The 17032-nt window shown below is 39.2% G+C and overlaps 1 protein-coding gene across 1 annotated transcript in view; it reads right to left on the bottom strand.

Annotated features, from left to right (window-relative positions):
* GUCY1A2 (guanylate cyclase 1 soluble subunit alpha 2) overlaps positions 1-17032 on the bottom strand; it is a 133697-nt gene that overhangs the window by 49589 nt on the left and 67076 nt on the right. The window contains exon 5 of the mRNA XM_058848504.1: positions 6940-7425. Within this exon, the coding sequence (XP_058704487.1) occupies positions 6940-7425 (486 nt within the window). The remainder of the gene's footprint in view (positions 1-6939; positions 7426-17032) is intronic.

Here is a 17032-nt window from a genome sequence, read left to right as displayed (position 1 = left end):
TTTCATCTACACTGCAATTCAGAGTCTTACCTACTTTACAGAAGAAAAAAGACAAATAGTACTTGCCATGTAAAATTACTACATAGTAACTTAAAAGTGGGGTTTCTTTCAGTAGTGAAAAGTCATGCCAGAAGACTTGCAGTCTACATGACATCAGCATCAGGTTTGCACACAACAGCCATGAAATACAAAATTCATCCTGTATAAATGATTTCTCTCTTCTGTAGACAAATATGAAATTGCAAAAATCAGACACGTTATCTTTGATGAACAGTAAGCTTCCTGGCTGGCATTCTGCCTTACTGCAATATCAAAGTGCAGAACTGTTTAACAAAATAAGAAAATATTAAAATAATCAGGTATGACCTAAGACACACATTGAAGTTTAATGTGACTGTCCTTCTCCTAATGTAAGCGTGGTCTTAATTTGCTATAGTTATCTTCAGTATTTAAACTCCTACTGAACCAGATCTTCCTCAAGGTTATTCAAGCTTTAATTTATATGTCCTGAAATTCATATACTATCTAGTTCGTACTAGCTTGCTTAAGTATCCTCCATGTTCACTTAAATAATTTAATAAATTAAACTTATGTTATTAATAATTTTATTATTAATTATTATTAATAATATTTAACATTATCATTAATAATTATTAATTAATAATAAATTAAAGTTAAAGTTATATACAGTTATGAATGCTATTTGCATGAATGGAAATGTTGCATCTCAATACATGAAAGTCCAGCCAGACTGCTTAAAAATGAGGAGTCAAAGCAGATGGAAAGTGAAATTAGTTTTCTCCTGTCCCTCAGAGGTACTAAAATTTAGAATGTGGAAAAACTGGACAGAATAAAACAGAGAACATAACATCAGGGAGACCTGTGTGCTGCAAGAGGGAATGCCCCTAGCCATGGTTCCTGTCTGGCCACAGTATGGGGGCTTACTCCTCAGTTTGGAGCAGGGAGGACACCCTTCTTGGTCCTATTTAAGTTAAAGGTCAGCTTATAGCCAGGTTTCACGTACAAACTGAGGACTTGGCAAGTGCTCCCAGGACCTGTAAGCTGGACATAGACTCCAAGGCCCCCATGCAATTTGAGAGAAATGGACCAGGGCAGTTACAAACAAATGTGTGCATTCCGCATGAGAGAAAAGTGAGAGAGCCAAAAAAAATAAATAAAAAAGGAATTATATACAAATATGATATTCCTGAAGAAGCAGAAAAGTAGTTATATACAGAAACACTAGGCTCTTTAAAGGATTCTTGGGTGATGTATTGCAGGAGAACATGTACAGATGTTCAGATGTTTTAGTGCTTTGTGCAGAGCTGTATGTATATAAAGCAGAGAATAACTCTTCTGGAGCCTAAGTGACTGTTTGCTTCATTTGCAGATCTCCCTGAAGAGAGAAAGTGTAAATCATCCACAAGGCTGGAGCAAAATACATGCTTAAAGTAATGGGAAGTCTGTCTTAAAATATTCTTGACTTCTTGGGTGGTGCTGCAGCAGATCTGCAGGGAAAATCCATGGAACATTTCATGTTTCCTTTTTTTTCTATTTTTTTTTTCCTTAACCCAAGAACACTTCTGAGTTCCCCAAAGAGACAGCTGTCTTGATTTTGCTCTAACTTCATACTGGAGTGAGATATGCCCGTGTGCCAGCAAGTCCAAATACAGGCAGAGACTTCAAGAAGGGGAAAGCCATCCCAAAGACAGGAGAAGGAAGGTTCAGGAGCCCTTTGTGGTGGGACCCAAACAGAGCAGTGTGCTGAAGACAGCACTACCAGGCTGGGTTGCACTGCAAAGAGAGCAAGCTTCTGGGCAATGGAAATTTTTTCTATTGCCCATTTTCATCTCTTACACATTCAAAACCCACTGACTTTAAGCTCTCAGAAAGAAGCAACACCTAGTGCACTGGTAACCCTCAGAACTGCACCATTCAATTTTAAAACAAAGGTATCTTGAAATATTTTCTGTGTATCGTGTTGCTCATGAGAGTATCACTATATTTTTACATATGTTAATTGCATTTCTTGCATTTTGCAAATGCCTAAGCTAAAGTTTAGAATTTCAAAACTTCTCAAAATGGCCAAGTATTTGCACAGATTTTTAGAAGTTAAAACTGGATGGAAAGATGGCAAAAATAGTGGCCATAGATTATACATTAAAACGTGGAAACTATGTTTTTTAACTTATGGAACATAAAGCCTGGAAAACTTCAGAATAGTCTGAAGTTCATGACCCTGCTAATTGAAGTATTCTTTAGTCATTATAGCACTGACAGTAAGGTTGAGAACATGTATTTGAGTACGAGATGTATTAGTTCTCAAGAGGAGATAGTCATGGCACTGAGAATGTACTGGTATTTTCTGTAAAATGAATACAGATTTCTGCAACTTAAACTACCGGCACAGAAATGTAAAGTGATATTCTCAGAAAATGGGAGTTTAAAATTACGTTCCTAAAAGCATTAAGTCACAACCTAAATATAAAAAACATTTTTCAAAACTGGTATCAATCTTGAATGATTACAGGACAGTCCAGATTTCCCGTAATTTTTTAGTCTTGGGTCTTTACAATGAGTAAACATTAAGGCTGTATATAGTGTTAGGCATATAAAATCAGAAAATAAAGATCTAACATATTAAGTGTATCATGTTGCCAGGAACAAAAGCTCAAGGAAGCTGTGTGTAGTACCAGTTAGAAAGAGTGCTAGTTTAACCAAATAATGAAACCAAAATGAAAGCAGGAATTCACATAACAAAGCTGTGGATTTTGACTGTAAAATGAATGTATGTAATTATACTGTCTTATACAAATACTCAATAAACTTTCAATTAAAATTTTTACAATGAAGATGGATAGCAAAGTAATTCTGACAGCTGACCACAGTTCATTTTCAAAAACATTGAGGACTCTCTGCTTAGACAAGGACAGTGGGACTTAGCACTTTACAGAAAGTGAAGTGTAGTGTCAGGGAAAATCTGTAATGTCTTCAAGGACAAATTCTGCCCTGCTTAGAGAAAGGACAAAGAAACTAACACCTACAGGATTAAGCCTGGTTCTGCTCTATTTGGCTTGACATTACCCAGCCAACATATATAGCCAAAAAAACATGCACAATAAATGCTGCCTTTTCACAGTAGTTAAAGGGTGCAAAAGGGAAATGTTTCAGAAGGGAAACTGAGGGGAAAAGAGCTGAGAAAGGAGGCCTACAAAAGCAGAAGGACTCAACAGGAAACAAGTATTTTAAATGAGCCAATGCCAAATACATATTACATGAAGGAGAAACAGAAGCTGTGGGAATCTTAAGTAGGGGAGATTTCAGACGGCAGGGTTAAGTTTTAGATGCCAGAAGACATGGCTGCAGCATATCTAAATAGCTTATTTGATAAAGAGATAGCTTAAATGAAGCATTGTTTCCCAGTGCTTGGCTGATAAACAGGAACTCAGATGCAGAGAAAAAGAGGTCAAAACAGTCAGGCCAACAAGTACGTATTTTACCCAAAGCCACAGCTTTCAAAATTTACTGAGATATCTCTCCCATGACTTCTGTTCCTGGAGTCCATGCTTCTCCTTGCATGTCCTCAAACACCAGCTTGCCAAGCATCTACAGCTACAATGACCTGAACTGCTCTCCCTGCTTGACTTTTTCTCCCACTCCTCAACTCCAATCCAAATATAATTAGCTCTGACAGTCAGCAGCACCAGTTTCCAAATGCATCACCAGGTCTCAGCTCCTTCACCTCCTTGTCCTTCTGTGATTATCATGAACAAGTCCCTCCTAATCTTTTCACCAAGGCTGTATGTCAGCAGATTCTTTCCCAGGTTTCATTCTCTAAAATAGAGATTCTTCTAAATTACTAGAACTGTCACCCAGGCTCATAACACTTTGCATCTCAATTACAGCATTGTTCTCCCTCAGCCTGGACAAATGTAATCTCTCATCGTTGCTATCCATTCAAAATGCTGCTGTGAAATTCATTTTCTGGGCCCATCATCTGTCTGTGTCATTCTTACCTATGCCTCCATCCATTGGATAAGCTTTCCCTATCTCACCAGTTATAGCTACTTTGATTTCCAAGAAATTTCAAAGTCTAACTCATCACCCTTCAGCTCTCTCCAAGCATTTTCAGTCTGTATCCAAGAGTTCAGTATGCTTGCCCTTTATGTCTGACTAGTTAAATGTGAGGATCTTTGTTCTTTCTGTGCCGTATTTCTCTATAAACATCCCTGGATGAATAGTGGGAGACAAATGAAAATATTACATTCACTGCCAGATTAGAAGCAGTGAGTTTCTGCATACAAATGCTGTAACAGTAAACCTGGGAATATAATTTACAGCATGGAATTTATTTATTGCATTTTACTTAACTTTCTGTTTACAAAACGGTGAATTTGGTATTCAGATGCGCCCACCAAATAACCTTTGCAAATTATTCTTGCCATCCTGCTTAAAAACAAGCAAATTTAAAAATTGATGTATTTAGGTCATATGATAAATTTCTGTAGCCTAGTTACACAAGTATATCTTTGAGGCAAGCCGGCTACAAATAGTGGTGATTAAGTATCTAAAATTCACTACCTGACAATAACTTCTAAAATCATAATTGTTGTGGTGGTGATCATTCCTAGCAATAAAATTTGCTTCCAGAATATCACCTGAAACAAATGAAAAAGATATAAACACACAAGCTATTTTCATTTTAAAATGCAAATGTTTTCTTTCAAAAGGATTGCTATTTTATTTTAAGCCTGATTCTCTAGTGAAACAAAAGAGTTCATTCCCTGAGTTTTTTCTTTCTGTAGTGCTAAACGGAACCAGTTTCACTTAACCCCTCAGAAATTTTTTTAGACTTCTGTTAAAAAAAAAATAAATTAAAAAACATTTGGATGGGAAAAAAAGGTACATACAGCTCCAAAACAGCCAAAGTGCACACTGCCTTGCTCATGAGTGAGTGGTGGTGGGAATCAAGGGACAAGTAGGTAGGGTGGGTGGAGGGATGGGGGGAGATAGAGGATATGGAAAATCCAGGATGGAAGGATCTGAGAGGGAACTGCCTTTATTAGGGCAGCAACAGCAGAGAGAGTGTGTTGAGCTGTAAGCCGTTCTTCCATAGAAAACCAGGTTTTTATTCATACCTTTGCTCACAGAATTACATGGGAGTCTCGACACGGAAGTGCTTACTTATTTCTTTATATGAATGCATAAATCTCATCTTGCCTCCCTCAACAGCTATGACCTTATTTCATTGGTCAGGACAGTATCTTCATAAAGTAATATCTTTCTAGCCACAGTAGCCCAAGGCCAGGTGAAAGGCAGAAAGCCATGGTCTAAATGATATAATATTCATGACCTATGCATAAATATTCCTTATTAGTGTTCTCACAGGACTCAACCAACCTTCTTTACAGTCAGATCATAGAGTATAGTCTGTATCTATATCTATACAAAGCACACTTTATATCCTATTCCCATGCAACCATAATTTTCAACAAAGGATATTCTGAATGCTTCAAAACAACTGAAATTAATCTCCTGGGAGCACAGTGAGTACACCCATGTGAACACACAGCCTATGAAGCAGGGTCACTAGGTATCCCTCTGGACTCTGGGTTAGAAGTTCCTCAAGTCCTGTTCTTGAAGCTGGGTCATAATCCAGTGCAGCAACATTAGACTAACACAAACTGAGATCACACTCACCATCTTTTCTAACAGCATCACCATAACAATTTTCACATGAGGGCTGGTACCTTCACTGCATTCATGTCTCAGAATGGCCTTTGCCTTCTGATCGTTAGTGAAATAAACCCCTAAACCAGGAGCCTAAAACTTCTTTACAGTGTGCTTGTTTACTTTGGTAAACTGCCCTACCAACCTTTAGCTACACCATTTTCATTTCTATCTGTGGTACATGCTGTAACTTTTCAGCCATTATTATTATTTAGGTGGGTAGTGATTATTTTTCAATTCCTTTTAAAGTGCATTAAAGGCTAGAAATGAAAGGAGCAGGACATTTGTAAGACCTTTTTCTCTGCAGCCTATCAAATACTATATGAAATAGTTTGAAAACTGTTAGTTTGCAAACCTCAGGCATATAATAAAGTCAATATATAATTTTACAACCACATCTCTTTTCTCTTGTGCATTAACATATAAAAAGAAACTTGCTCTATTTCTTCTATCACAAAATTAAAGGCATTCCATATACAAAGCAGTCTGTAGGTTGCACAGGATAATTACACTGCTAATATCTTCAGAGCATTTATTAAATTCTACCTCCCCTGTTTTTTCTTTCAAATACATACTAGACACCAAATCCATTTAAGAGAAGTGAAGATGAGTTCTCTAATGGGACCAACATGTGTGATATTTGCTTTGGAGCATGGCACACCAGCACCATGTCCCTGACATTGCATTTACTATGCATAGACATCTGCTGTCCTCTTCCTGTGTTTCAGTGGAAGTTTCTTATAATAACTTCCTTTAGTGAATGCTTGCTCCTTATGGAAAATTTTAGTTTTTTCAAGGGAAAGAAAAATGCCTAAACCCTAAACCATTCAAGTTGAAAGTGAGTGCCTCCCAGGAGCTGCATCTTGGATTAGGATTCATCTGTGCACTTCTTCACCGTTAGGATGCTGTGGCTGAGTGTCATCTAAAGGAAACCAGGCTATAATACAGGAGATGCTCTGCAGAGATATTTCTATAGGAAAATGGGGATATGAGGCCTATATTCCCATTGAAGTACCACGATGACAGTTTCATATTGAAGCATTTGAGTTTCAACTATCGTATTTCAGATCTAGGGTTTTTTGCATGTAAAACAAAAATATTACCTACATATTTTTCTAAGGAAGGTCTGCAATTTAGGAAGAAAGCTACTGGGATTTTTCCTGCCTTCATTTCAGTTAACTTTTGCTAGGTTAGGACTTGAGCTGTTACCTTGTAGATGTCAAGGAATCCACACTGGTGGTCGAAGCGCGTGTAGAGCTCGTTGAGCATGCTGATGACCTGCATGGGCGTGCACTGAGCACAGATGGCAGTGAAGCCAACAATGTCTGAGAAGAGCATGGTGACATCATCAAACTTCCTGGCCTGAACCTGCTGCCCCTGCCACAGCTGCTGAGCCACCTCTTCAGGGAAAATAGAAATAAGGAGATCTACTGTTTTCTTTTTCTCCTCTTCCAGGGCTTGGTGTGTACATTCTAGCGTTGCCTTCAGCTTATCCATTCGTTTTTTCAAGCCATCCTGCGCCTTTGCTTGCTCCCCAACCAATATGACATCACGAGTAGCATCATGGATAGGTATGTCCGAAAGATGGAGGCCTCGGCCCATCAGCTCATCCAGCTTGTCCACACAGGGGGAACCCAGAAACAATATCGAGTTTGATTCTGGCACATGAATCATTTGTCCTTTAATTTCCATCACCTGTAAAATAAAAAAAAAATGTTTAGACAAGGGGAAAAATCAGCTAATAGATGTGGATCCTCATTCTACTTTCTGTCTTTTCAGCTAAAAGAATTAACTGTAGCCTTTTATACAGAAGCCTCTTGCAGTCACCTACTCAAGTAATGAGACTCACAGTCTGCTCACCAAATTGAGTCAGAAAATAACCTAAGCTGACATAAAAGTATTCCCAAATCAGATGTTGGATTTTATTTGTACCCAATTAAATAAGAAAGCAATAATATGTATACTCAGAGTGCCATCTAAATAATGCTCCTGGAATGTACCTGGCCTTACAAGCAAATTTCAGAGTTGTTCTTTCTCTGTTACTTAGCCATAAATTATATAAAAGCAAAAAAAGTAAAAAGAAATTGCAACTGTCAGAAAACGGGTTAGCGAAATGAAGTGCTTTCTGTTCTTTTTCAGTAAAATATCTAATACAAGTCAATTGTGGCCATTTTATAGAGGAAGCAAATAAAAATAAATGTGAAAAACAGCTCTATAAAATAACAAATGCCATGGAAATATTGTGCTAGTCCTCCTGTTTACTGTTTTCCTTCTCATACATGCAGCAGAACACTGACACTCAGAATGTGCAGATTTCTGGGTAATACAGATTCATCCAATTTGTGTTCGTGGAATAGCAGAAGGTACATTGGAAAGGAGCATCAGGTGGTTCATCACACTGGTTTATAGCTTTTTCATTTGGCTGTTAAATGGCTAGATGTTTTGAGCGCTGTCCAAGGCTTGGTATCACTGAGGCCGTGGATTGTTACCTCTTGCTCCATGATGGCAGTTGAGCACAAAACTACCAGACTGAAATGGACATTGAAAACTAAATGAAATCAGACAAACTGTATCTCTTTGTAAATACATACCATAGCCTCTCTTATGAAAACAACCCCATTAATGTTTCCATTCCAGGACTGCACAAACACCAGGGCAATACTGTGCCAGGTGATCTAAAATGCCCACAGACCTTGAGGATCCCATAGTCAATACAGGCAAAACACACAAACCTGGTGCATCTAAGCAGTTTTAGGCACCATAATGCCATATATCTCTGTTTTCTATTGCTCACAATCTCTTGAAATGAAAAGACCTCCTCCAGTCACCATTTCTTTCATCATGTAGGCATTTGCTTGCTGTCACATGATTCACTTATCATTTAATCCTCCCTCCATCCATAATCCTACCAAGCAAAATAGAAAAACCTCCATCAGGGAATCCAGGTGTGTGTAATAATGATGTGATTTAAGTGTCCATTGGCCTGGAAGTTCCTGCTGAGGTAACAGGTAATCTTACATGGTAGTTCCATCCATGTCTGGGGGAGATTGTGGGAAGCTCCTCTTTCTATTAGTTTTTTTGGTTTTTTTTTTACATCAGGTAATATGCTGCCATTGCAGACTGTGGAAACATGGGAATTGAGTCTATCCTGTCCCTATTGCCCTCTGCCTTCTCTGCTAGCAGCCTAACATGCAGCTTCTGATGTCAGCCAGGGAAGTCAGCAAGTTAAAATAAATGCAAGTCATTAAAATTGTCAAATTTTCTAATTTATGTTCCTGCACACCTTTTAATATTTACATTTCTAAGCCTTGGTTCCTCAGCTTCTCTCTGGGACAATCATCTCTGTGAGAAAGATAGCCAGCTACCTACATAAGCTGATTTAGTGCTCCATGGATAAGTGTTCTTTTTCTGCTTTTGAAACATGGCTCCCTGGGAAATAGGATGCTTTCTTCATGCATGCAGCCTCATGTTTTCAAAAGGGCACATGCAAAACTGTTTTAGCTCCGAAGTACAAGTTGCCAAATATTAAATACATGGTACGGCATTTCTAAATTCTCTTCCTATTTTGTTCCCCTGTGCCGGAGAACTTTCTGTTTGTAGAATTTCACTCTTGTGCAAAATAAAAGTATCTCATATTATCACTTGCCTCTTCCATCTCCAGGTGAAAACAGGGTGTTTTCAGCTCAGGCGGAGAGAGTGTGACCACAGACCCTGGCTGAGCCAGCCCAGCCTGGAGTTGAGCCGCTTATCAGCAAGGCAAGACACCTGGCTTGGAGTTGTGCTTCTCTTGTTAATCTGCTGTGAGACTAGAAGAAAATTTATGCATCCCCCCGTGTTCCCACTTAGCCTCTGTCAATTTGAGGTGTTAAAACTCTTTGATGTGATCTCTTTCTGTGTTAATATATTGTGCCAACCTTCCCCGGGTGGACTTTTCTCAGGAAACCTGAGTAAATAATGTACTAAACAGGCACTCTGAGTCCTCTTCTCTGCTTCTGGGTAACCCCAGGCAAATTATCAACCCTGACTTCTTATTCGCCTTTTAGCGCAGCAGGAGCAATGCTACTGACCACCCTGTAACATACTTTGAGACTTAAGTGTGAGAAACAATAAAAGACAGACAATGCTGTAAAATGCCCAACTAATAATAACCAAGTGAGCTGCCCCCCTGCTTCAGCAAGGTTGAGTGTTCCCAGAGCATTTTTAGAAACTTTTACAAAGATATTCCCCCCACACAACTGATTAGCTTCCTAAAACTGTAAAAGGTTCAGTGATATTTCAGCTTTATCCCCTGAATATTATTATCACTTGTTCTGCTTAACAGGAATTGTTGATGTTTCCTATCACTTCTTTCATGTTACATTAGTGATTCTGTCATCCTGCTCTCTCTTGATGACTGATGGATATTTTAGAAAATGGCCTGCCAGTCTCTTCAAGGTGCCAAATCAGGGAACAGGACAGCAGACAAAAAACTGCCCCACCTTTCCTGGGGAGAAACACTCAGGTTTTGTAAAGAACAACATTAGAGAAGAGTTAAGACTGCATCATTCTTCTTAGTTTTTGCAAAGCTCTTTCCCTTTCCAAAGAAGTTTCAGACATGATTCAGACACTTTCTAGCAGACTTCAGTTTTCAACTGTGATCCAGCATGACCTCCATATCTTTTCTTTGATTTCTCTTGCTTCTTATATTCTTCTTTGTATCTTAAAATATAGCTGATGTTATAGGATATCAGGTTTGCCTGAAGTTTGCCATAGTAAGTCACACATTTGGGCACCTCCCCAAAGCTGGACAGCTTTACACCTGGACCATAAGCCTAGAGGCAATCAGGATGGCATCATCCATCTTTCTTGTAAGCAGGGCAAGATTGAAACATTTCTGTCATCAGTTGTATTTCATTACTGTTACATTTCATTGCCTTCCTGTATCTTTAATTCTATTCTCACTGAATAAAATGAGAATAATTCTACCACTTTCAAAAGACATTCTCCTGATTTACAGTGGTATAAGAGAACATTTTGAAAAGAGCAATCATATATCATATTTTACAGTCTTCTGTTGCTGTGAAATGACAGTGCAGCCTAGTAGCTCCGGGATGAAAAACAAAAAACCTATCACTGAATTTTACTTCCACTGCAAATCTACTGCAAAGAAAGGGAGCAAACGGTTCCTGATTCTAAGGAACTTTTTCAGCCTCTCTCCCCAAAGACCCAGCTGAGAAATATTAACATATTCTAAAGCTGCTTTTCGAGAACATGGAGTGTGTCCTACAGAGCAGTGCACCACCAGCTACTTCATAAGGTACAGATATCCAACCCTCTGCACACCCTCTGCATACTCTGGATGCAAGCCACCCTAGGACCAAAAAGCTTATGAATCAAATACCAAATTCACTGTCTAATCTTTAAGGAAAAGCACAGGGAAAAGATTCATCGTTTTTACTGAGGGAGGATAACTACTCCGTACAAAGATGTGTGTTTTGGAATAGTGACTGAGAGAAGGTGTACATATCTCCTCAAAAAGATTAAGGAAATACAGGATGGTATCCTTGAAAAATAATTGGGGGGGTTAAAAAGGATTTTCCTTCTAATTGGCCAGACCTTTTCTGCGGCCTCTGCAATCCAGAAATTTCAGCAGAGCAGCCCCTTTGATTTTGATCAGTGCATTAAACCCCCCCAAACTGTGATTATAGTCTTTTTTTAAGTTTTTATTTATATGGATTAGGTTAGAAACTTACAGTGCTAGGCCACACTTTTGTACACAGTTACACATGCATGTTTGATTTCATACAATAAACAAACTCAGTAAGAAAAAACAAAGCTGCTTCCTTACCTGGCTCATAGTTATTTAGAGGATGGAAAAAGTGGGGCAAAATCAGCTTGAACCTGAACACTATCACCATCATCACTTCAAGGTACAAACAGTATAGGGGGACTTGCAGAAGGAGGTCCAGGTGCTAACCTAAGTTTTAAAATAACTGGACTTCTCTGAATGTCCAATAGGATACATGGCAGTGTCTCAGGAGCATTTACAGCAAGGTATTTCATAATATTTGAGCAGTCAGAGGCTTAGGGGATTTTGTGAGCACTGGACAAGGCAACAGTACACTTGCAGAAAGAAATGTAATGTCTTTCTTGCTGTTTCCATGACACATCTAGAAGGGCTGAAAGTATGACAGACAACACTGGAATTTTAAAAAAATCTCTTAAATTGGAAAAATGGGCTAAAGCTGGAATTCAAAACAAGGGCAATAAATATGTTTAGACAGAAATAATCAAATGCAAAAAGTACAGGGAGGCTGTTCCTAAGAGGATGGCCCAGACTGCAGAGTGGAACAAAAGAATGTAAGCTAACATGCCATGCTGTCATTTAGAGAGAAAACACTATATAGGACTATGTAAACTAAAATTCAGCTTGCAAAACACAGGAAGTAATCCTTATGCTGTGACCACCGATCTTCAGACCCCAGAAGGGCAAATCTGTTCCTTTTTAAGTATAACAAAGAGGTGGATCGACTGGAGAGTCTGGTGAAAAGCAATGAAGGCAATGAAAGGTCTAAAAAATATGACCTACAAAAAAATTTTAAAACATTTGATGGTTCACCCCAAAGAAGAAAAATCTAAGGGTGGGCATATGAAACTCTTCAAAAATACTTAGTGCCAATGCAAAGAGATCAAACTCTTTTCAAATCCAGTGGCAAAAGCTTTGCAGAAAAGTGGTGATTGTGATGGACATCAAATTGAACATCATCCAGCAATGAGCACTTGCATCAAAAGCTAGAATACTCTGGGCACCGTTAGAAGGAGTGTTGCAGCTGGTGGAGGGAAGTGATCCTTCCCCTCTGCTCAGAACTGGTGAGGCCACACCTGGAGAACTGTGTCCTGTTCTGGGATGTTACAGGAGACACAGCTGGAGAGTATCAAGCAGAGGTCAACAAAGATGATAGGAACCTGGGACATCTTCCCTATGAAGAAAGGCTGAGAGAACTGGGACTGTTTAACCTGGAGATGAAAAGGCTCAGGATGATCTTATCCATGTACATAAGCACCTGAAGGGATCAGGAATGACAGAGCAAGACTCTATCCAGTGATGCCCAGAGAAAGGACCAGGGCCATAGACACAAATCAAAAGAGACTCCCTCTGAACATCAGAGAACATTTTTTTTATATAGAGTTACCAAGCACTGCTACAAATTGCCTACAGAGATTGTGGAGTTTCCATCCTTGGAGATACTCAAAAGTCACACAGATGTGGTCCTGGGAAACCAACTCTAAGTGACTGCTTGAGCAGAAGGTTGAACCAGATGACCTCCAGAGGTTCCTTTCCAACTCAGTCTACGAAATGAACAAAAAGTAAAAGCCTCAAATTGGAAAAAATTAGTTTATTAATTTTTGTAAATTCTTGGGATATTCTTGTATTCATAGGGAGAGTAAGAATGGAAACATCATTGGTGAGGAGTTGGATTATGGTGAGGAGTTGGATTATGGTGAGGAGTTGGATTATGCATTAGTGGAGATTTGTGAGACCTGTCCAAGGTGATCAGTCTGTCTGGAAAGCAGAGGAATGAACCAGTGACTTAAAAGAAATCTATGTGGAAACAGGAAGGAGAAGGATAGTAGGGTACAATTTTGCATTCAAACAAAAGCTACACTAGTTATTTCTGGGATAATTAATGTAGTGTCAGTGTGGAATTCATTGCTTCTGTCAGTTTACAACTCCTTCTACAGGCAACAAGAGAAACAGGTGCTTCTAGAATAAAAGTTGTGTGATTTATGTGAGACATCTAAGTCATGGTCAAATGAGTCATGCCCTATGTCTAGAAATACTTATAGTTCTCTGTGGTGAAGGGAGGACAAGGCTTGGACATACATGACTGTACTGGTCAGTTAAGTCTACCTCCTATCAAAATTAACTAATTCATAGGAATGTATGTACTGCTGTGCATTGAAAGACACCTAAATGCAAATATGTTAAGTACATTAAGTGAAATATGAGTTCTCTATTGTTCTAGAAGATTTCTATTTTAAATGCTCCAAAGCTCAATTCAGTAAAATAAAGGTTTGGTATGCCCATAAAATTACTGCTACTCTGTGGCTGGCTGGCCACCAGATAGGCAGAGCGTGACTCTGACCCTTAAGACAGAAAAACGAACAGCTGTTAAAACCTCTCCAATACTCATGCTCTGCTTATAGAGTGGGGCCAGAGCCACAGCCAGCAGAACTAGCTGTGGAGAAAGATTTATGAAAATAAGAAAAAATCGTATTCTAATGCAACCCTGACTTGCTATTTTATCTGTAGATAAAAATAACAAACTACCATCTTCCCTTATACCTGTGTTTTGTTGGGAAAAAAAAAAAAAAGCTAAGATAAATACATTTCATCTCCACAGAAACGAAAAGTAACTTTTCCATCGATGCCTCATACAATTGAATAAACTAGACAAGGTTTGCTCAGCACAACTCAGGATGTGCTTGGGTTCTTATGAAATTGTAACTCTCAGCATTTGCTTACAGGTTTGTATTTCCAGCCCACTGCATTGTCAAAAGAATAGTATTCCACGCAGCAGCAAAGTGACTGCTAAAAATTTATCGATATGTGTAGCAAACCCTGGACCGTTTCATAACGTGCAACAGTCTTCAAACCAAAGTGACCAAATGTAACATCTTCTGTATGTCATAGATACCTCGCAAACCCAGATTGGCAGCAAAAATATTATACCTTTAAGAAATCCAAAATTTTGGTGGGAATACATTCATTTTCTATAATGTGAAAGAGAGAGAAAGTGATAATGAGAAGAACATTAATATCTTTCAGCTGTAAGCTTGGACCTCTAAAATAATTTCTTGGTACCAAAGAGTTAGTGTGGCAGATTAAAAGCAAACAAATTACGGTTAGATAGGATCTGTTCCACAGGAAGCATAGGTGTGCATGACATATCAAAAGCATGGAGCCACCTGTAGGGACATGTGAAAGGGGGAAAGGGGAAGAGGTAAAGGAGACAACTCTATCTTTAACACATTAGTCTGCCAAACCAACTAGATAAACAAAAGGCAACAGTGGATTCCACCTGAAAAAGGTCATGACGATTTACAGTTTATCTTTTCTTGTTTCAAGACACAGAAATTGCTTTTAAGAAGGTACTCCTGACTGCTACTTGGATAAATCCAAGAAAAACATAGCCCTGTGGAATAAAAGCAATGGGAAAAGGATTCCTTCAAAGGAACATCTATCTTCACAAGACAGAAAAGAGTCAGAATTCAACCCTATGTGCTCCTTGGTCAGCTTCCCTTACAGATGCTCTCAAGAAGAGGAGTGGGTGAACTCAACACAGCAGGCCCGCAGAACATAGCATGGGCAACACCAGACAGATGCTAAAACAAGAAGAAACTCACCAGTGTTTCCAAGAGAATTTCAAAATCCCTTTGAACATCAACACACCGAGAACAGATTGAATTTTTTTCCATTAATAAATGCCTTCATACATTTAAACATGACCTGTGCAAGTCCCAAAGGCACCACTGGCCTGATAGTTCCTGTCCAGTCTCCCAGGACACCCCCAGCCCTTCCCAGGGCCCTGGACCACACAGGGGCTGTCCGTGCTGCCTCAGCGATGCTCTCACAGCTCTGCCCTGCCTGGCCACGGCCCATGAAAGGGCCCAAGGAACAGCCCAATATTGGTCTCTCCCCATCCCCAACCCCAGGGAGGTGTCAGTGCTGGTGTGTGTGGTGCCCACATTCCCAGTCTGAGTGCCTGGGACAGGTCCTGGCTGCTAGGTGCTGCCCATCCACACTGCAGACTCCCACAGCTCTGGCACTCAGTGGGCCCAGCAGTACCCTGACAGCATCCAGAAAACATTTTACCTAAAACATCTATCTACCAATGAGCATCTGGACAATGGTTTTGGTCATATGGTTTAGTTTTAAGTAGTCCTGTGAGAAGCAGGGAGTAGGACTGGATGAACCTTACGGGGCCCTTTCAACTCAAGATATTCCATGATTTTATGGTTTTCATTTTACTGCAAAATCCATTTCATCCCCTAAGATTGCTTTCAGGTTGCACACACCTTGATTAGCACACCAGAGTTTTACGTATCAACAATACATGTCTCTGCTACTTTATTAAAAGCCAGGACACCCTGTGCAGATATTCAGCTACCCATCTTACTCCAACAACACAGGGTTACAAATGAGAAATATTTGTTAAAAACGTCTGCTTTGGTCAGGAGCAGAGGAGTGGAAACAATTTTCAGAGACATTCTCATTTGCTTAGAATCACAGAATGGCTTAGGCTGGAAGGGGCAGTAAAGATCCTCAAGTTCCAACCCCCCCACCACTGCAGGCAGGAACATCTTCCTCTAGACCGTCTTATTCAGGCCCCATCCAGCCTGGCCTTGGAGAATTCCAGGGTGGAGCATCCACAGCCACTCTCGGCAACATGCTCAAGATCTGTGAACTGTGAAAGTGGTGGTAGCAGTAAACATGCTCTAAGCCATACACTTGCATTAATTTCACATTTCAACCAAAGTAAAATTCATTCTTGTACTTACTATCCCACCACAGTTTAATTACAACAGATCAATCAAAGTATAAGGCAAATTTCCCATATTTAATATTCTCTTGATGAAAGACAAATGAAAGAGATTATATTTCCAATTAATGTTTGTTAAACATGTAGTTAAAAAGAAATGCTATATATTTATATAATCAAACCTCTAATTATCTCATGCCTGGGAAAACCTTTATAACTGACAGATATTATGTGTCAGTAAAGACAGATTTTTTTATTTATTTCTGTCAATGTCAACCAAGCAGGATTATGGAGGAATGCGTCAGTACACTGAAGGGAGAGAAGATGTTGCCATTTTCCACAGTGTTGTTACTTTTTGGATTAGTTCCTACTGTCTTTAGCCCAAGATTTGTGCAGATGCATGAATCAGTGTTTCACCTAATCCTTCCACTAGTAGTGTTCACTCCCTAACAAGAGCTTCTCCTTTGAAAGTGATCTGTCCCAGCTGCCTAGCAGGAAGTACTCTTACTTATGTGATATTTCTTGCCAAGTACTTTTCTTTCTCAGATTCAGGCTCACTTGTTTCTTTGTGGAATATTTCTATTTATTTATTTATTTATTTATTTATTTTAGCAAAGAGCAGTGAGATGGTTAAATAAGTGCATATGTTTATTCATGAAAACAGTAGGCAAGGAGCAGCAGAAGCAGTTTTCCCCTTTGATCCGTGAGAACAGATATATATATAGCAACCATTAGGAGATATGACATTTCACCACCAACCTAGGTATCTTAAAATTCCT

Source organism: Poecile atricapillus, chromosome 1, assembly GCF_030490865.1.
Source record: "Poecile atricapillus isolate bPoeAtr1 chromosome 1, bPoeAtr1.hap1, whole genome shotgun sequence".
Classification (NCBI taxonomy): Eukaryota; Metazoa; Chordata; class Aves; order Passeriformes; family Paridae; genus Poecile; species Poecile atricapillus.
Note: the sequence above shows the minus strand (reverse complement) of the source record. Positions and strands in the feature narration are given on the sequence as shown.